The sequence below is a fragment of the Hemicordylus capensis genome, chromosome 3 (genome assembly GCF_027244095.1).
Source record: "Hemicordylus capensis ecotype Gifberg chromosome 3, rHemCap1.1.pri, whole genome shotgun sequence".
Classification (NCBI taxonomy): Eukaryota; Metazoa; Chordata; class Lepidosauria; order Squamata; family Cordylidae; genus Hemicordylus; species Hemicordylus capensis.
The window spans coordinates 138,798,153-138,819,736 of NC_069659.1; the positions used below are offsets into that span (position 1 = coordinate 138,798,153).

The 21,584-nt window shown below is 42.6% G+C and overlaps 1 protein-coding gene across 7 annotated transcripts in view; it reads left to right on the top strand.

Annotated features, from left to right (window-relative positions):
- Window positions 1-10,982: 10,982 nt before the first annotated feature.
- Window positions 10,983-21,584, top strand: part of CCDC138 (coiled-coil domain containing 138) — a 48,084-nt gene continuing 37,482 nt past the window's right edge. For 2 of the 7 annotated variants that reach the window (XM_053304794.1, XM_053304795.1), the window contains exons 1-6: window positions 11,497-11,770; window positions 13,282-13,342; window positions 13,792-13,930; window positions 14,166-14,284; window positions 20,149-20,324; window positions 21,344-21,502. In XM_053304794.1, the coding sequence (XP_053160769.1) occupies window positions 11,705-11,770; window positions 13,282-13,342; window positions 13,792-13,930; window positions 14,166-14,284; window positions 20,149-20,324; window positions 21,344-21,502 (720 nt within the window). In that variant the 5' untranslated portion in view covers window positions 11,497-11,704. Of the gene's footprint in view, window positions 11,144-11,474; window positions 11,771-11,841; window positions 11,939-13,281; window positions 13,343-13,791; window positions 13,931-14,165; window positions 14,285-20,148; window positions 20,325-21,343; window positions 21,503-21,584 lie in introns of those variants that run through there. The other 5 variants (XM_053304793.1, XM_053304791.1, XM_053304792.1 and 2 more) reach the window with 5 other exon arrangements.

The following is a 21,584-nucleotide window of genomic DNA, read 5'->3' on the forward strand; positions in this document are numbered from 1 at the left end:
TATAGTGGCGGCTCAGCCCCATCCATAGACACCAAGTAGAGCTTCTACTTCAACTGTTTTAAAGTATCCAGTTGAGGTTTCAAGTTGTTCTACCTCATTGACTCTCAAGAAGCGCAAGGCTTCTGAGGAGAAACAGCCTACCCCACCCCACCCTCTAAGAGGCATGAGGATCAAGGCACAGCCTCCACCCCTTCTTTGAGCATTGGCGTTGCACTCCGTCCCCTACAGGTCTCCAAGTAGCGAGGTCTCCGTTCTCAGCATTAGTGTCGGAGCTGCATGGTTCCTCAACACTGATGACACTGAGGGCTGTGCCTGCTGCACAGTTGACAATTAAGTCTGTCGGGGATGAGTTTCTGTCACCTTGATGTCAAGGGAGAGCAAGCATCAACATAAAGAAAAGGCCTCTTTAAAATTGCCACATCTTGATTGTGAGAGCACAAGTCACCCTCAACATTGATAGGAGCAGCAGCTTGTTTGTCCCTCTCTGTGTTGAAAGAGGTAACAACTCGACCCTGGGACACAATGTCTCCTTCGGCGTTGACTATTGATATTGAAGAATCAAGTCCACTACAAGAGATGGGGAAGTTCACTGAATAAAGTCACCACTTGGACTCTATTATATCTCCTTGACTCCATTGAGAGCACACCATCTGCTTCCATCTTTTTAGAGATTTTCCTAGGCGGTATCTAAATTCAATAAATAAATAAATAGAGGCTTTTTCAGCCAAGGGCATGATGTTGAGGAGGAATTGGATGCTGATGTGGCTTGCCAAAATAATTGTCAGTGAGATTTTACTCTCCACAATCCTCTATGCACACCAGACAGTTTCCTAACCAAAGGTGGTAGTAAGGACTTCTCACAGTGCAGCCATCACTGTAAGTGCATTGCTGTAAATGCATTGGGGTTCTCCTGTGACATACTACTAAAGGGCTGCAAGAGAATGGGATGGATGCAGGGAATACCATGGCACTGTGTCTTCCAGGCTCCCATTCAATTACAAAGAATATCACCTATGGAAAGCATTATGAGTTGCATTTATGAAGCTCAAGAGGCGATCAGCTCAATTCAGCAAATCTAGAGGCAGTGCCACCTGTTGTTCAAGCACTTCAGGGAGCTCCAAATTTTAAATCCATAACAGATTTACCCAGTCTTTGTCTCAGAGCAAGCCCATGTGAGGGGAAGCAAAATGCTGAATCATCTCCCACCTGAGCTTTCTGAACAAAGGATTCTCCCCAAAACTTACCTGGACTTCTAGTAGTTTATTCGCTGCCCCACCCCCAACCCCAGGCTTTTGTGTTTTACAGTCTCCCTGGAAATTCACCCAAACCAGTACAAAAGCCTTCTATGTGCAAGCTTACACATGATAAGAAAACTTGGTAGCTGATTGAGCTGATTGTCAAATTGAGACGTGTTCTGTACCAGAGCAAGCCCTTTCCAGCCCCCCTTTCCTGAGTTAAAAATCCACTCAAGAGGCGTATTGAGAGTGTAAAGAACAAAAAAAGAAAAATAAACTTTATTCAAAATACTACAGACAGTTTCTGTCTGTAGCTCTCTCAGCTTTTAGTTAAAGGTAGAAGAAACACTCAGAAATTGCAAGAATACTTGAAAAAGCACCCCAGATGATATTTAGGGTGGCACACTAAAAAATTGTGGTTACCCATTTGCAAAGAACTAGAATGTAGGAAAACAAAAGCACCTTTAAAAATTTGCAGAGTTTTTTGTCAATGCCCTGAATGGATGGGCACAGGCTATTGTTCCTTAGCTTAGTTACGTTACAATTACACAGTTGTAGATCAACAACAACAATAACAACAGTTGCAAGGATATACAGAGCACATGAAAGGAAAATAAAAGTCTAACGCAAACTGGCTAACAAACTATTCCCCAGGCTAAACTGCCAGAAGCCAGAAGCTCTTGTTTCCTCCCCCGCCCTTGAACTCATCCCAAACCTGAGAATCAAGCTTCCTGCAATCCTGTCTCTCAAGGATCTGCAGATGTCATTCCATGAGAGAATCCTTCAGGCTAGCTTTTGACCATGAGGCAGCAAAACTCTATTGCTGCTTACTAAGCCTTCTGCCCGTCCTTTCTCACCTCTAGCCTAGCTGCTTCTGAACAAAGAAACCCTTCTCTTCCTGTGTCATGGTCCTCTAGGTCCCACCCACCTGGTGTGGATTGGCTGATCCCTGGAGGTCAGCAGCCTGTCAGTCAGAACAGGGCTGACTTCTGGCTCACTCCTTAGGGGAGGGGCTGACCATTACAGGATCCTCCAGAGATTCACCAGAATTTCCCCCCTTGGGAAGAAGGAGCGGTCAGTATTTCACCTCAGGGGCCAGGGGCCATTTTCAGCTATAACTGCCTCTGGTTTCTTGAGCCAATGTGCTTCATTTGGACTATGTCCTGTGGAATCACCCACTGTCTGGGCAATAGAATTTACACCCGCTATTATACCAGGCCATGTCTTATTCATCATGCCGTTCACGCTTCCAGCCTCCAGATTGGTCTTCCTAGTTGGCCCGATCTATCCGGCCTGCCTTGCTATTAGTAGAAGCTGACTGCATGAAAACACACCTTATGGATTTACCCTTGCTGCCTAACCCCCGAGCTGCTTTCACCTTTTCATCGCTTGGTTCCATCTCTGAAGAAAGAGGTCCTTTGGTTGTGCTTGAGCAACAAGGGTTCAATCGCCACTAAAGGAAGGATGAGGTTGTATGATGATCACTGTGCCCCTCTGGGCAATCCCTGTCCCTGCTCTTTTTCTTAAATCCAAAAACCTGTTTCCATAAAGCTACCTTTTCTGTAGCCAGCTAGAAGTTATTTTAATTCGGACTCTAAACTAAATTGCCTCTTTGTGATAATTGATTAATCTCTGTAACGTATTTTTAGTAGTAATGTTGCTTTAATCTTTCTTCTTATTCCACTGTACCCCTGAGCTCCAAATAAAACCTTACTTTGATTTTGAACTTCAACCTCTCTCCCAGTTCATTTTCCTGGGACCAGAACTTTGCACAAAAATTATTTTGATGTGCGACTGCTCCACCCCAGCTCACTAATTTCCCACACAAAGCCCTAACACATTTAGGGTTGTTCTCCAATCACCCCAGAGCAGTTACATTAACAACTACAAGGGGAAAGTGGTCAAGTGGAACTAGACAATACCACCGCTACTGCATACCTCAGACGGGGGGACAGTTTTGTGATCCCTTTGTGCCCTGAGCATACGGATGTGGACTTGGTGCATAGCCATTCAATTTTTTCTGGTTGCTCTGCAATAAAAGGGACAGAAAACATTCTTGCAGACTATTTGAGCAAAATGCCAAAGGGCTAACAGCACCACAAATGGACAATACAAGATTCTTGACAAGAATCTCTAGGTGCTGGAGAAGATTTGAGCACCGGAACCTGGATCTATTTGCAGCCAACCTAGATCTATTTGCTCCACCGCTCTGAGCTCCTTGGAGGAAGAGCGGGATATAAATGTAAAATAATAAAATAATAAATAATAATAATTTGCAACAGAGGAGCACAAAAACAAAATGCAGGAAGTAGTGCTCAAGGACAGATCTAAGGAGAAGCTCCAGAGGGGATGCTTTCCAATTGAGCTGGAGGACCAAACTACTCTACATAGTGGTTTCCTCCATATCCTCTGCAGGACAGCGTAGTGGCCAAGATTTTGCAAGAGAACCATTTTGCATTCTAGTGATCCCATGGTGGTCACACCAGGCGTGGTTTCCACTACTACTTCAACTCTCATGATGCAGATATAGATGACAACCACAATGCCCACACTTGCTGTTCCAGGACAGGGATCAAATTCTGCATCCCAGCCTAGAAACCCTGAGGTTCACAGCATGGAAAGTCTGCTTCTAGATAAGATTCTTTTAAATGAAAGAAAAGTGTCGACTTGGTGTAATTATGCCTGCAACTGGAAGAGATTTGTGATTAGGTGTTGCCCTCTTGAGGCTGCAACTAGATAAGTGTTACTGTACATGCAGGCTTAAAAAGCAGTGAATTAGCTAACGTCTCTTTTGAAGGTTCACTTGGTGGTTATTTCTTCAAAACATAAGGGGTGAGATGGCAGGACAGTGTTTTCTTAGCCTGATTGCAAAAGGTTCCTGAAAGGCATAAATAAAACAATGGAGCCTTTCGTTCTGTCAACACTGACAGAGAAGCCATTTGAACCAATGGCTACCAGTACTTGGAAATTAATCATGTTAAAGACTGCCATACAAGATTTTTTCCTGAGAAGGTTCTTATGCTGATGGATCCTTCTTTCCGCCAAGAGTAGTGTCTGATTTTCACCTGAATTCTTCAGAAATCTGTCCACACCTTTACCAAGATCTCTACACACGTTAGATGTAAGGAGATCACTCCTATCTTCTATATATTTAATTCTCTTAAATGTACCCGTCGCTAATCCCATGTATGGCAGCTCTCGCAAGAGTCCATGAACCAGCTGCTGATTAGCGACAGGGACAGGAGGAGAAGCGGCATGCCAGGCTGGCCATGGAGGAGAAGCAGCGGCCGGTCGATAGGCCAGCTGTGCAGTGGAAGCAGCCGCCAGACCAGCCACGCAGGGGAAGCGGCCTCTGCCAGGCCAGCAGGCGGCCGCTGAGGAGAAGAAGCCTGGCCACCAAGGGAGAATAGGCGGTGGGGGGTGGGATGAAATGGGGCTGGTGGGGAGAGAAAGAAATGAAGATGTGGGAGGAGAGACAGGGAGAACTAGGGGTGCAGATGCTCTGCGCCAGGTCAGCTAGTTTTACTTAATAGGACTAAGGATTTCTATAGAAGCAAGCAACCTGTTGTGGTCTACAAGGGCAAGTCAAAAGATCATCCTCTATCTCAGTGCCTATCCCACTGGCTAGTAGAATTGATCTTACTGACATATAAGGTCAAAAAGGTGGTGCCTCTCACATCATTAGGGCTTTTGCTGTTAAGAGGTTGTTAATTTTTACCCTCAATAGGTAAAACAGCAGAGCACTAAGGAATGAGCACACTCCAGTTACAGTGTAGGTAGCAGAGGATGGCTTAGTTGTTGCAGCTATTTAGAGAAAACATGGAGATCCTTGTGTGACTAAACACTAAACATTTATTAGTTAAATACACTTGAATAGGAAAGACCTAAATCTAATCTAAAGGACTACATAATTGATAGGTAAAGAGAGCGAGAGATGTTTCCATCTTCTCTCTAGGAGGAAAGGAAGGATTGTGACTAAGCACAGGAAGTGCAGAAGAGTCAGATCAGGGGTCATAGAGTAGAGACAGGTAGAATAGTCAGGGAGACCCTTACTCACTATCTCTACTCCCAATGCCCCTAGTGGCCATTAGGATAGTTGGTGCAAAAGGTCGATGCACGGGAACTCCATCACCAGCATTTGCAGCTTCAGCAAATCATCTCTCCGTGATTCATACTGAAGACATCTGTAAGGCAGCAACCTGGTTGTCTGAACTGTCTTTTGTGAAACACTATCCAATTGACCTTTGTTCTGCTGCAGAAGCAAACTCTGGGAGAGGTGTTTTGTAATAGCTTAATCCTCTCTTTTCCTGAGAAAGTTTGCTAAACACGCAGGATTGTAAATGTCCTATGGATCATGCTACAGATAAACAGGTTGCTCATCTGTAACTTAGGATCTGAAAGTGGTCTGTAGACATTCATAAACCAATCTCCCCGCAGCAGTAAGTTTGAAGAAAGAGACCATAATAGGCCTATGCTGGATGATTGTTGTGCTATGGTGGTCGTCCATAAACCAAAGGGTGCCCGAACTGTTGAAATAGAGTTGCGCTGAGTGTGAGGGATGGTGCAAGAGCACCATGAAGGACTGGAGTATTCTTTCTGTGAGGTCCTGCGTAGGTGCAAAACCCCAGGATTATGAACGTTACAGATCACTTACAGTTCATAAATTAGAGGGGAGCAAACTGTTTTTCTTAATGCATCCTGTCATTGGGCTGGTTGCCGAGTCAGGATTAGATCCTGGTTTTATGAAACCTCTCCTAGCCTTGGGAGTGTGTGCCTGAAGCTCAGAAGAATTCTGGTTCAGTCAACAACCTATATATATATAATGCTCTTAAGCATACTTGTCGCTAATCCCATGTGTGGCATCTCTTGCTAGAGTTCATGAGCAAGCTGCTGGGGGGAAAGTGAACGGGCAGGCTAATGGCTGGCCAAGATAAAGTGGTGTTTGGGAAAGCAATGGCTTGGGCGGCGGGAATGTGGTGGGAGGAGGTGGAAAAAGTGGTGGCAGGGGAAGCGGGGAAGCGGCGGTGGGCAGGAAAGTGGGGTAGAGCTGAGGGGAGGGGAAGGAGAGAGGAGGGGGAGGGCTGAGAAGAAGGGAGGGGGGTTGAGAAGGGGAGGAGAGCCAAGGGGGGTGGGGGAGAGCTGAGAAGGAAGGAGGAGAACTAGAGGTGTAGATGCTCTGCGCCTGGGCCAACTAGTTATAATTAAATCATTGTTGTATCTGAATCAAACAATCCTGGTTTATTCTAAGAGTTCCAAAATAAATCCAAATCCGAGCCTAGGCTTATGTAAACAGAGATATCAGTAATACTCTGGCTCCAACTTGACTGAAATTGTAGAGGGTTATGCCTTTTGAGGAAATAGGTACAATTCTGAGTCTGCAAATAGCAGGGCTTTCCCCCCTTGCTATTTGGAAAATGTTAATTTTTCAGTTCCCCATCATGACAATCATATGCTAGCTGTTTTTGGCTCTGGAGAACGTCTTAAAACATGCCTACTCAAGGATAACCTAGATAACTATTCTAGAACCTATAGGAAGGTGTTCTTGCACAGAATGATGAGGATAAGCAGGGTGTGTCCTAACTTGCCCATTTACCCTTATGCAACAAAATGGGAAAACATAAGGCTCTTACCTTCTAGGGATACACACTTGGGAATAAGTCTCATAAAACCCATATCAGTGGGACTTATACCTGGCATCACAGGATTATCAAGCACCTACTTGGTGTTGTATTGGTTGTGTAGCACTTGAGGATATTGGGTATATATCTTGTTGTGCTCAATATCAAGCACATGCCACTTTTTCAACAAAGGTAATCAAAGCAGTTCACACAGCAAACAGTATTGGGTGGGGTGCGGGGGGCAACAAGAGGCAGCACCACCATGCTAAATCTACTCCTGTTGCTTTCAGTCAATTTATATTCAGTGGTTAAAAAAATATGCTGGAGACTAGAGCTAAGACTAACTCAATCTGGCTCAAGCTCCACAAAGCTAGGAAACTGGAACCTAAGTCTGACTGCTTTACATACATGCCATGTGATCAGTAATGATGTTGTGCAATGTCACAAATAGTGCTTCTAACTTGCCCTCTATGCACCCACCCTTTCCTTTTGAGGCCCAAATCAAGATGGGGAGGATGGAGTGTGTGGCACCAGCGAAATGGTGCCACACTGTCCTCATCCTGTACTGCTTTATGAAGCATCTGAGTCTTACTGCAGGGGTTTCCAAACTTTGTTAGCCAGATGTTGTTGGGACTACAACGCCCACCATCCCCAGCCATTGTCACTCAAAAACCTTGCAGTAAATCAGAACTGGAAGGGACCAGAGACTATAGAACATTGATTCTAGCATCTTTTATAGTCTATGGGAGTATCTTATAAGTCTATAGTCCCCAACAAGAAGATAGGCAACCCTGCATATCAGAGGTCTTCACAGTGGAGAATATTGACCATATACCCACTCTGGAACTGAGTTTCTGAGGCTTGGAGGCTGAAGAACTGGGTCAATTTGAGATTACAAAAGAGGATGTTCTGAACTGTCTTGAAAAACTAACAATTAACAAATCGCCAGGGCCCAATGGCATCCCCAAGAGTTCTGAAGGAACTCAAATGTGAAATTGCTGATCTCCTAGCAAAAATATGTACCAGAGGATGGAAAGAGGAAGATGTAACTCTGATTTTCAAAAAGAGATCCAGGTGGGATCTGGGAAATTACAGGCTGGTTAGCTTAACCTATGTGCCAGGTAAATTGATAGAAAGCATAATTAAGGACAAAATTGTTAAACATTTAGAATAATAGACCTTGCTGAAGGAAAACCAGCATGGCGTCTGCAAGGGCAAGTCTTGCCTCACTAACCTTTTGGAGTTCTCTGAGTGTGTCAACAGGCATGTAGATAAAGGTAATCCAGTTGCCATAGTATACTTGAACTTTCAAAAAGCTTTTGACAAAGTTCCCCATAAAGGCGCTTGAGTAAATTTAGCAGTCATGGGATAAGGGGACAGGTTCATGTATGGATTGGTAACTGGTTGAAGGTCAGGAAACAGAGGGTAAGGATGTGCACAAACCTGTTTGGCGTTCTGTCTCTAGAATGCTGAACAGGTTCAGAACTCCACGTTTGAAACAGTTCAAATGCAGGGGTGGGGACACCTTCAAGGACATGGGAGGGTGCACTTTCGCAGGAAGTAGCATGCACACCCGTCGTGTGCATGCTACTTCCGGTCACTTCTGAAATGAAGAGGGGTTGGGGCGGCAGGAAGGTACTCTGCTGCCCCACTGGTCCGGTTTTCAAGGGAGCGCCAGCGAGGAGAATACACTAGTAAGTGCACCCTCCCGCATCCTTAAAGGTGTTCCCCCCACCTTCGAACCGGTTCCTGCCAGTGCATATCCCTAGCAGAGGGTAGGAATAAATTGACAGTTTTGACAATGAATGGAGGAAAATAAGAAGTGAGGTCCCCCAGGAATCTGTACTGGGACCAGTGCTTTTTAACTTGTTCATAAATGATCTAGAAGTTGGAGTAACCAGCAAAATGACCAAATTTGCAGATGAAACTAAACTACTTAGGGTAGTGGAATCCAAAGTAGACTGTGAGGAGCTCCAAAAGGATCTCTCCAAACTGGGTGAGTTGGTGACAAAGTGGCAAATGTGGTTCAGTGCTGGCAAGTGTAAAGTGATGCACATTGGGATGAAAAACCCCAACTTCAAGTATACATTGATAGGAACTGAGCTGTTGGTGACTGACCAGGAGAGGGATCTTGGGGTCGTGGTGGACAGCTCGTTGAAAGTGTTGACTCAATGTGCGACAGCTGTGAAAAAGGCAAATTCCATGCTAGGGAAGGAAGGGAACTGAAAATACAAATGCCAGTATTATAATGTCCTTATACAAACCTATGGTGTGGCCACATTTGAAGTACTGAGTGCAGTTCTTGTCACCGTTATCTTGAAGACACTGTGCACCTTGGAAAAGGTGCAGAAGAGGGCAACCAAGATGATCAGGGCCTGGAGTACCTTTCTTATGAGGCAAGGCTACAACACCTGGGGCTATTTAGTTTAGAAAAGAGGCAACTATGGGGAGACATGATCGAGGTATATGAAATTTATGCATGGAGTTAGAGAGAGTGGACAGAGTGAAAATTTTATCCCTCTTTCACAACACTAGAACCTGAAGGCTGCGGAATTTAGGACCAAGAAAAGGAAGTACTTCTTTACACAGTGCATAATTAATCTATGGAATTCTCTGCCAAGGGATGTGGTGATAGTCATGTATGGTTTTAAAAGGGGCTTAGACAAATTCATGAAGGACAGGTCTATCCACATCATTACTGATGTATGTGGTTGTGCATTTGTGCATGTGCTGAATGCATTTCACTTATCTTTCCATGTGTTGCACATTTCTGTGTGTTGCACACTGTGTATTTGCACATTTGTGTATATTTTATGTGCATGCCTGTGTTTATGTTGGTACATTTATATTGTGTGTTTGTTTTATATATATATTTGTATATTTGCTTTGTGTGTTGCACACATGTGTCACATTTGTGTTGCATGTGTCTGTGTTGCATTGCATTTCTATATGTATGCTTTGTTTGTGTTTTCTCAAGTGTATGTGTTTCTATGTATGCGCTTTCAAAATCATTCCATGCACCCCCCCAAACCATCAGGACTTCTTCCCCAGAGTGCTCTTACTTCTCACCTGGATTCCCCCACCTGTACATCCCATGCCCCACCCCACAGTTCCCTGATAATGGGTATTCCATAACTAACAGAATAGGCACTGCACCTGCAATAGAATCCAATGGCTGGCTCCCACTATCAATCTTATGTACTGGCATTTCTGCTTCATTATCAAAACAGTCATGCTCTGCATAACTTTGCCAGCACTTGCTAGCCATAGGCTTTAATTGGGTGGGGAAACATTAATAACTCTCCAAATTTCATCAAACCAACAAAAGATTGCCTTCAGGGGTGTAGCCACCATTAGGCGACCAGGTTCAAAGAACCCAGGCTGCTGCCCCTCAGGGACAGTGCCTCACAGCCCTGACACGCCCCCCGCATCTGATGTCAGACGGGGGGGTGCTGGTTTAGCTCCTGGGCGGGGCTGTGTAGCCCCGTTTGGGAGTTAATTGTCAGCTATGCATTCACAGTGCGGCCAAGAGCGGCTCTTCCCTGCCTTAAAGGCAGGGAGAGCTGCTTCTGGCTGCCCTGTGAATGCAGCACTGGCCCCGATCTAGCTCCCCAATCTAGCAGTTGCAGCGCCGGCCTGGATCTAACTTCCGAATGGGGCAGCACAGCCCCATTCGGGAGCCTCTGATGTCAGACGTGGGTGTGTGGCTAACCCCCGTGTCTGATTTCAGATGTAGGAGGTGGGGTGAGCACTCCGCTAGTGATTGCCTTCCTAGATATTCCAGAACAGATGAAATTAGTCATTGTCTTCAAAATTTAAACTGTTTTATGTCATTGTAAACTCCTCAGAGACAGAAATCGGGGGCAGTCTACAAATGTGAAAAATAAAGTTTGAAGAAATATATGATACGTCTGGATAAAATTTGAAGGTCAATTTTCAGCGCTTCTTAACTTGCTGCAGCTGCGACAATTTTTTATCACATCATCTTGAAATTAGGCATATTTGTAGATTTCATTGTTGGAAGTTGCAATGGTAGAAGGATTATTCCCAGCCACAAAGTAAAGGGTTAATCTCACCTTTCGAGGCCATGTGATGTGGGAAGTGTCATATGTAAATTTATTCTCTGTATACCTGCTTTTGGGTCAGGTAGGCACACATACCAAGGCAAAGACCTCTCTCTCTCCATTCAAAACAGACCTGTAAGTCAGCTAAGTCTGTTTTATTTTAAGTACCGTTTCTTATAGTTATGAACTGTGAATCCGAGTGGTTTTTTCAGAACCCAACAATCAGGTAAATCACACACAAGTTTCCAGTTATTAGCTCAACACTTGCTATGCTTATTTAAGCAATAGAATTTTGAGGGAGGGAAGGGCACGGCTTTTTTGCTACTTGCCTTAATTAAAAAGGCACTCCCGTCCCGTGTGTCCTTGTAATAAGCAGAAGAATTGCTTGCTTGCTCCCCTCCCCGTCGGACTATACCATTTCAGGCTTCGGGGAGCGGGGGCATTGCTGGTTTAGGTACTCACACTTGTTGTGTTTTGTTTTAGAAAACCTTCCTGCCCGTATAAAACCAGTGTTAAGCCCGACTTCCTCTCTGACCAAGAGTCACAGGGAGCTGGGTAATGGATTATTCTCCAGCATTCTAGCCGCGAAACAAGACCACTCCCCCCTGAGTTCAGCCAAAGAGCGTCCAGAGACACAAGAGCAGAGGCGCCTCACAGACAGAAAAGGGAGGCGGAGCAGCCAACCCTCCTCGCGCAGGCGCACTTATGTGGCAGCCCGCCTCCTTTCTCAGGCCGTTGTGAGTGGCGGAGACCGGCGCGGGCAGCTTGACTGTTCGAGCTTCTTCTAATGGCGGCTCCGTCCGAGCTGAGTAGCTCAGTCGAGCGCTGGAGGAGACGCTATCTGGCAGGAGAGGTGGGCGGCGTGCGTGCGTGTTTGTGCGCACGCAGCAGGGGCCGCTTAGTTGCGTGATGCCTGCCCGCTTCTCACAAGAATGATGCGGGGGCGGGAGGGGGGGCGGCGTCGGCGTCACCTCCTGTTCTCACCACCATCTCTCTCTTGGGTAGTGCTTCCTCGAAGCGGGTATTTTGTCATTGATTCTGACATGCTGGGTTCAAGCTTGTTATGAAGCCTTTTATTCTCGCACCCCCCACCCCCCCATCTCCCTGCAACGTAAAGGGGTGAAGACTGGCTGCTGCTGTTTGTCCTGGGTGGAGAGAGTAGTCTGCACATGCTCAAAGACACGCCCCCCCCATTACGCGCGATTACTGCCTGTGTTGTAAAGCCGAGCCCTTATATTGTAAAGGATTTCGGGTCTCCGCCCCAATTAAACTCGTTACGCGAATGGGTGTCTCTGACGCATTGTTTCCAATATAATGCTCGATTGTCCTCCACTACGTTGCTGGATCAGCTGGGATTAGGGATAGCAATAGCAATAGCACTTACATTTATATACCGCTCTATAGCCGGAGCTCTCTAAGCTGTTTACAATGATTTAGCATATTGCCCCCAACATTCTGGGTACTCATTTTACCGACCTCGGAAGGATGGAAGGCTGAGTCAACCTTGAGCCCCTGGTCAGGATCAAACTTGTAACCTTCTGGTTACAGGGCGGCAGTTTTACCACTGTGCCACCAGGGGCTCTTCTCTCCAGGATACCTTTTCTGGGTCTCTTGTGCCTTTAACAGCAGCAATTCAGGGGATGCAAATTTTTTCAGCATGGAGATGCAATGATACAAATTTCATGTACTGATATTCTTCCTGGTACAGTACTGTATCTGTATATGACTCTGGTAAAGCCCTCCCCCTCCCACTTCTCTTGAGGATGGTAGCCCTACCCGGAATTGACCAATTGACCCTACCTTCCTGAACAAATAAAAGGTGTCTGTTCATCTGTATTTTTCTTGAAATCTGTGTTTGAAATATCTATATCCCCTTGTTTCTTCTGTAAAGTGAAGTGTGCCATCAAGCCGATTTTAATTCCTGGTGCCCACAGAGCCCTGTGGTTGTCTCTGGTAAAATACAGGAGGGATTTACCATTGCCTTCTCCCATGCAGTGTGAGATGATGCCTTTCAGCATCTTTCTATATCGCTGCTGCCCAATATAGTACCAGCGGGGATTTGAACTGGCAACCTTTTGCTTGTTCAAACATTTCTCCGCTGCATCATTTAAGGTGTGCTTTCTATATATTTCTAACATTATTGTTAGTTTGTCAAAAGGCTCTCACCTCATTCTCTGCCTTATGGAGAATTAATTTGCTCTGTGTATGAGATTTGAGTGGGAAACTTTCCCATTAAAATTAAATCTCTCTTTAGAAGATGAGATTTATTTTATTATTTTTACTGTAGTAAAAATAGAATAAGTAGTATATAATAGCAAGCATGTACATGATAACAGTAACTGGAGGGCAATCTTCTTCTTCTAGGATTATCCTTTGGATGCAGTGCAAAGCAAATGTAGACGTAGAAGAGCCCTAATGTCTGCAGGTAAGCACTCAAAAAAGGAATGTATGATGTATCTAATGAGTTCTTAAACAGAACTTGAAAAAATGTAGGATAATAGAAAAATATACCTATACAGATTTGATTCAAGCAACTCTGTTACTACATTACAGCAACTTCTTAAGACAAATCTCTTCACTTGAGCTTTTCCTGAGTGACCCTCCTTTCCTTTTTTTCTCCACCCCTCCTTTGCACGTATTATGTCCTGCTGTGATTAGATTATAAACCTGTAGGCACGTCCTGGTTGTTTTTTAACCTTTGTAGAGCATCTAGCAGTTTTAGGCACATTATAATAATTTGGGAGACTAATGCTTCTGAGCTAGGATCCTAACAGGCCAGGAGTACCTTAGATTTTCATAAGATACAAAAGATTATTATGTTATAATTATGGCTGTTCCTTTAATTAGCATAACTAAGTGCTGTTTCTTTTATAGATAAAATGGACAGCACATTTGATGAAACCATTGCATCTTTACTCATGAATTCCTCATGGTCAAAACGTACCTCATGTGGAAGAAAGAACAATAAAATACCAATTTCTGACTTGTCAAATAAATTTAAAACCTTGGGTCGGTAAGAAAACCACTTTACCCTTTGGGCCAGTTTTACCCTTTTCTGTTATATAGCCCTCCCTCTACCTCGAACTGAATTCAGCCTTTTTCTTCTGGTTATATATTTTAAGATCAGAAAGTATCATTTGTACTGAACAAAAATTATTATTATTATTATTATAGGCGAAGGAGAAAAGGCGAAGGAGAACTTGCTGAGTATTCCAATGTATAGGACATAATGCTTTTGTGTTTATTAGGCTAGATGATGACTTGGATTCTCTACATGGTTCAAATCAGCTTGACCTACAGCCAGAGTTCATTGAAGATTTTCTTGAAAGTAATGAAATTCAAACTGCACGTACATATTCAGAAACAGGTAATCAAATGCTTGCTGTTTCTAAATAGCTCTAATCAAACTTCATTTGATAACATGTTCAAACCCTGAAATGAAGTACTAGTAAAATGTGTGACTATCAATTCAGCTGCAGTTCAATTGTGTCAAGCATCTTAATTGCAGGTTTGATAGTTACATTCTGCTCAAAAAAATAAAAGGGTTGATGCGAAGTTGGATAGTGCTGCCTTGCTTGCATTCCAAAACCCCTGCTGAACCCACCCACTCCTCAATACAAATTTTCACTATTGCAGTTTAACACTAGCTGGAAAGCACTGTGAGTCACGTTCCTGCCCTTGGAAATCATGTTCCCCACTATATTGTAGTTTAAAAATGCTCTTTTTGTACTTTGCTGGATGTGGCAGTGGTAATGACTGCTGTGTCATCACAGAGGACAAACTCTGTTCCCAGTTCCAAAGCAATGGGGCAAGTACTCCCTTTGTGTAATATGGGGAGCTCTGCGCTTCATCCTGTGTTCTGCTGTACATCTGAGCAGAGAATAGAATTGGGGTCCTAGCCACATAACTGTTGTTTAAACAAAACAATATATGTTTAGAAGGTCTAAACTGCAAGCAGTTTTAGTTGTTGTATGTATTCATATATAGAATTTTCAACTTTAAAAAGGCATTGCTTTCAGAATAAGGATACTTTTTCTGCATTTGAAATGCATATAAAAGCATATCTAGGCTAGAACTCTACTGGAGATTCACTTGGATGTCTTCATGTTATACAGAGAGTGAAAAATGAGCACAATATTTGCATAGTAGTTGTGATTGCTTTTCTGAGAAGAGAGTAGTAGCCAGCTGCTGCTGCTTGTAATATACGGGGATGTCTCAACTATAGAACAGGGAATGAATTATTTAACTTGCTCATTTGGGATTGCCTTGCATTCAGCCCAGTTGTCAGATCTTGACCTGGCTCACAGGCAGGCTGGTGCTGGGATAGTCTGGGTGAGAGAGGCAAATGAGGATCCAAGGAGCCAGAGGCAGGAGACTTGGTCAAGATAGGCTGGGGTAGGTTGCAAATCAGGCAGACACAGAGCAGAAAAGCAAGAGGCATTCATCATGTTTGTGGACAGGTGGGTGGTCATAACAGTTTGGCAAGGCAATTAAAGTTCTGCTCCAAGGTTCGGTAGGTAAGTACATGGAGCAGGGCTTTCTCTGTGGTTAGTAAGTAATAAGTTATTATGGTCAGTGACCAGTCAACATATACACCAATACAAATCAGCATAAAACAAAACAAAATCAAAGCACTAAAACTACATAACAAAGCACCAGGGTATACAGAAATCTGGGTTACAGCTACAGTTGCTCCCGTCTCAGTTTACAGGCTGCCGCACAGAAACTTACTGTCCCCGCTGTAACAACTGCATGTTGATCCGCCAAGAGATAGGGAATGTAATACTCTTCTGATTGACCAGGCCTATTTTTAAAGAATGGTTCTATGCAGATAGTACAAATGTCTCTATAATATGCACAGTGTAAAAGAATATACAAGACAGACTTGAATGTCATCTGAACCACATGGACATAACTGGTTCCTTAACGGTAACCCCTTAAATCTGCCATCCAAAATGGCAGAAGGCAAGGCATTAAACCATGCCAGTGAAAAAGCTCTCCTCTGATTTTAAGGTGGTCAAGTGTGTGAGATATGCAGCTGGATGGGGGTAGTTTGAAAATCCACCTAAAGTACTACTGGTAATAACCAAACTTAAATCCAATTGCTTCTCCATATCTACCACACACTGTTTAATAATTTCTTTGGCAGCATCATGACCCAAAGCCAATAGATATTGCTGCAAAAAGCCATGTCTGCCCAAATTATCATTAAGGCTCTTGCACCAGGATGAGTGAAACTCATGTTTCAAAACCAAGGGGGCAAGGCCCTGGGGGCAGGTATATAATTTAAGCCAATAGTTAAATGTATAAAGCCACGCCCTGTTGCATCATTTGGATGCAGTTCCCACATGGCCTCTAGTCACATCTCAAGAAATTGTTAGTTTAGTAGCCCAGCTAAAACCAGGCAAGGCACCTGGAGTGGACTTGATCTCTGCGGAGTTCTAAAAGCAGATCTCAGTTGGTGGGCCCCAGTTTTGGCATACCTCTTCTCCTATATTGATTGGGTAGGTTGTATACCAGAAGAATGGAAAACAGCTGTTATTGTCCCTATTTATAAGAATGGTCAGCACTCCAATCCATCTAATTATCGCCCAATACACTTGTTGAGCATAGTTAGCAAAGTGTATGCTAGACATCTTTGTAACAAGCTTATTGATTGGGCGGAGCAAGATAACATCCTTGGCCCCTCCCCACTTCTCTGTGGTTGTGTCCTGACTCTGAAACCCACTTTCCTAGGAGGGTTCGTGCTGTTCCTTTCCTTATGTTTTTTGGTGTGCTTGAAACACTAATCTGCTCCACTGTATTTAGGTTAAAACTGAAGAAGTCTCTTTGATTTTATCATTTTAGACTGTCTTCAGTTTTTCAGCCTACTTTCCTTAAGGAAAGTAAGTTTATGAGATTACCTGGCTCTGTGTGTGTCTCTATCAGCTTTGTAATGCCTGGACAAATATGAACCAAGCTAACTATGCCGTTTGCTGGACCAATATGAACCAAACTGTACCCAGTTGGGTACTGTTGTAGGGACACCTCAACAGCATAGTTTGTGATGATGTCATCCATCCTGATTCAAGATGGTGGACGTGTAAATGTTTGAAGCAAAAGTGGGCTGACTTGTGGACTGTCTAACCGATTTGAACCAAAATTCCTACAGCTGTAGGGAAACATAGGGATGCTTCAATGGCGTAGTTTGTAATGATGCCATCTACCCTGATTCAAGATGGTGGACGCGTGGACAATTGAGGAGCAAGTGGGCTAACTTGTAAACTGCCTAACCGGTTTCAACCAAATTTAGTCCAGTTGTAGTGGAAGTGAAAGGAAAGTAGGCAGATTAGTTCTTACCAGAATTACTTGCTTGTGTATATTTGTATTTTTTTTAATTAAATGCTGTTTTAAAACTGATGTTGGCCTCCTTGAACCCTTAAGATAAAAGGCAGCATGTAAGTTTAAAGGCACATAAAAGAAAATACTGCTTTTGACTTCAGACAATCCTCCAAACCATAGTTGGAGGATTGTGAGTAAGCTTGTTTACTTCTTCCCTCCTTACTCACAGCTTCCCTCTCAGTTTCCTGCTTTGTTCTAGCACTAGATTGACTTCTGAATTAGCAGGCTTGATCTCCAAACCAGGGTTGTAGTTACCCTCCAAACCAGAACTGGAAATAATAGTTTGGAAGGCAAGCACTAGCCATAGCCTGGCAATTCAGATGTCACAGCAAACTTGCTTGCATTCAGAGTTGATAATCAATGTGTGATTGATGCCCTCAAAAACAGTTTTTATTTAATTTGATTTTTTAAAAATTTTAAATCATAAAAAAGAATCTAGGTTAAAGATACTCTCATGAATGCTAATCATAACTTCTGATTATATTCTGTGAACATGTTAACATCAGTATATGAGGATGAAAGATAACAAACTTGATCAAGCCTATTCTGCAGGTGGTGTACATGCAGCACACACGCAGTCAAGCCCTTGCCCCTCCCATCTCTTTCTCTAGATGTGCAAAGACATTAGGCCCATTCACAGGTTATGTTCAACACTGTGTACACAGGTACTGTCATTCACATGTTATGCTGAATGCATTTGTAGGCCTGTATCCAGGTTCACTTTTAAAATGAACACAGGTATAATCATTCACATAAACAGACATCTGTACACTTGTACAGCATAATATCTGAATCGGACTAAAGAAGGTTAATGAATGAAGAAAGGATTTGCGGGGATGGAGTAGACCTGAGCGAAGAGGAGTCATTTGGATATAAATTAAAGGTATGGGGAGGGGAATAGAAAGTGAAACCAAAAGTGAACAGAATGTATTCATGCAGTGCAGTCCTGAGGAAACTCAGTGCAGTCCTGAGTGTATCCTCCTTTGTAGAAAAGAAATGCCTATTATGGCAGCAGGCCATAAAAGAGACTCCATTTGGAAATGTTTTAATGAAGTTCCTGTACATGTGTATCAGACAGGCAGGTGTGTGAATGCAAACAGTGCCAAAAAAAAAATGCAAGGCCTGGTTGCCCAAATGACACAGCATTATGAGATGTGTGTACCTACCTTCTAAAAATGAAACCTACATCTATCCCTGAATATGTATTAAGGTTATGTTATTAAACAAAAATGTTCTGTTACTAGAAAATGATGATTAAATCGAATCTTCCTGACTAGTCATTTAAAATGTGGTTTAAGTCATTAAAATTGAATCCTTCTGTGAAGTGAATTAAATCGATTTCATTTAAATCAAACCAACCCTGCTTGCATTAAACATGAAACTGAGAGGGTGGCTACATAAGAAAAACGACAAGGGAGTGTATATACTGGTGGTTCATCTCCAATCCTCCAAACTACAGTTTAGTAGATTGTACAAATTATAACCCTTCCGTAGGTATTAATTATATTGTGCCTTTATTTGGTTCACAGATTGTTTTTGAGATCTTTTAAATATTTTGTAAGAAGTTTCTTAGGGTGTGACTTTTTAATAATTGTACTAATCCCAAATTATTAATGAATGCTCAGAGTAAGAGTAATGTAACATAAAATAAAATGTTAATAAAAACTCGTATTTATACATACCATGTATTGCTAGCAGGGTGTTATCAGTATGCTGATGACACACTTTACACTTCCCCAGAAGGAACAGGTATGCAGTCTGGGAGTGCTTCTGGATCCAAACCTATCCCTGGTTTCCCTGTTTGAGGTGGTGGCCAGAGGTGCGTTCTATCAGCTTCTGCTGATATGCCAGCTGTATCCGTTTCTTAAGATAAACAACCTCAGAACAGTAGTATTTACACTGGTAACCTCCACACTTGACTACTGCAATGTGCTCTATGTGGGGCTGCCTTTGTACATAGTCCAGGAACTGCAGTTGGTACAGAATGTGGCAGCTAGGTTGGTCTTTGGGTCATTTCATAGAGACCATATTACTCCTATACTAAAAAAAACTACACGGGCTACCAATAAGTTTCCAAGCAAAATACGTGCTAAGCCCTAAACAGCTTAGCCCCTGGATATTTAGGAGAATGTCTTCTTTGCCATGAACCCATCATCCATTGAGATCATTCAGAAAGGTTAATCTGCAGTTGCCACTAGCTCGTCTGGTGACTACGCAGGGACAGGCCTTCTCTATTGCTGCCCTGAGACTCTGGAATGCACTCCCTGCTGAAATAAGAGCCTCCCCATCTCTGACAACTTTTTAAAAAGTCCCTAAAGACTTTTCTTTTTACCCACACTTTTTAACTTAACTGTAGTTTTAAACTGTTTTAAGGTTTTCATTTTTGTTTTCATTTGCTTTATGTTGTTGTAAACTGCCCAGAGATGGAAGTTTTGGGCAGTCCACAAATCTGATAAATAGGGCGCCATGGGTGCCTGCTTTGGGATGATAGGGAAAACACTGACTATAAATTGTAAGGTCTGGGAGCAACTTCTTGCTCAGTTAAACAATTGCACATGTATTCATACCATGGACATTTTAACTGCATCTTGCTGGTACAATTCATTTATACAGTTTCTGAGTCTTGGACTACCTGAGTTCCTTGTAAAGTATGTTGATACTAAGACATTATGTGTCAGAGTGGCAGAATACAGATCTGCACACTGCTTCCCTCTCGATTGCTGTATTTTTTAGTTGTGCAGTCCTTTGGTGACATACTGTATAAACTTTGTGATAATATTTTTCATTTTTCAAAAGACCAGTTATGGAAATAGAGGAATATTGTAACTGTTTTCTCTTTTCACTTATTAGACATTACTTTGCCATCTAGTTTGATGGCGGCATCTTGTATTTATGGTAGTGGTGGCAATGTAATAAGGGAGACTGTGAGCATCCCTGAATCCCAAGTGATAAATGAACAAAGGCTGATACCATCTCAGTTCAATGAAATTTACCATGAATTGTCTATCATACATCAAAAACTGCAGGTAAAAATCAACAATGATTTCAGCATCAAATCATTTTCAGTTTTTATTCATGGCAATTTACATTATGTTAAGTCTCTCTCTGTTTTGCTGTTTTGTGCTCTGTCTCACGATGGCATAACAACGCAGTTAATGTTTCATGTTCATGATTTTTAAACTGCAAATTGAAAGGTGGATATACAAGAGTGATGGTCTGTTACAAAAATATCTTTTGCTAATGTGTACATATTTTGACTTTAAATTGCTCTGAGTTCTTTGCATCCTAAGAGTTGCATGTAATTGCAAGCTCAGTAGTGTCAATGCCAGCGGATATGTGATCCAAAAGAAGATATAGTATTGCCTTCTCTGTTTTGTTCCTTGTTTTATACTCTAAGATAACACGACAACATTCTATACCAATCTGCTGAGAGCTGTGCAGACTGATCTGTTATAGGAAGTAAATCTGGTATTGATGTTAGATAGCAGGTTTAAGCCAGTTGTCTAACTTCTGTGATCTGGTGTAATTATTTACCTTCTTAAATTACCTGCGATAATGGATATTCTACTGCTACAAACAGCAGCTTTAACTGCAACTTCCAGTTTTATACTCTTGAATTTGTAGATCCATTTTAAAGCCTATCCAATATTTCAAAAGTACTGAGCTAATTCAGATACTTACTCTTTACGTGAAAAAATGTGTAAGGAGTTCATACATGTACTTATGTGAGTGAATTCAATTAATTTCCTACTTCAGACTTGTAAATAGCCACATGTCTGTGGTGAGTAGAAATTGTGTCTGAGTTACCTGGCATTAGAAGAGAGTTGGATGTCAGTCTTGTCCTTTCTGGCCATCTTGAGTTTTGGCTAATACAAATATGTGTGGGCAGACAGGCTGGTGAACTTCTTTTGTGAATGTACAGTATTCACTTTTTTGTGGTGGGGGTGTGTGGCTATTTGGCTGGCTTATATCTTTTAATATTTTCATATAAATATGCAATATACTTGCAATTACAATATTTTTTTCCTTGCAATTTCCACTATAGCAAGAAAAGCTAGTTCAGCAAGAATATGCTTTGAAACTTGAAAAACGGGAGCACTTCTTAGCTGAACGAGAAGCCCTGCTGTGTAGACATGAAGCTGCTTTGCTCAAGATAAGAGGTGTTGAGGAGGAAGTTCATACAAAATTTCAAATTATGAAGGAGGTATTAGAATTTTAAAATTCCTTATCTTGGGCAAATATTTCTAGCTAAGCACAGTTTACATCTCTAGTTACAGTCTCTATGA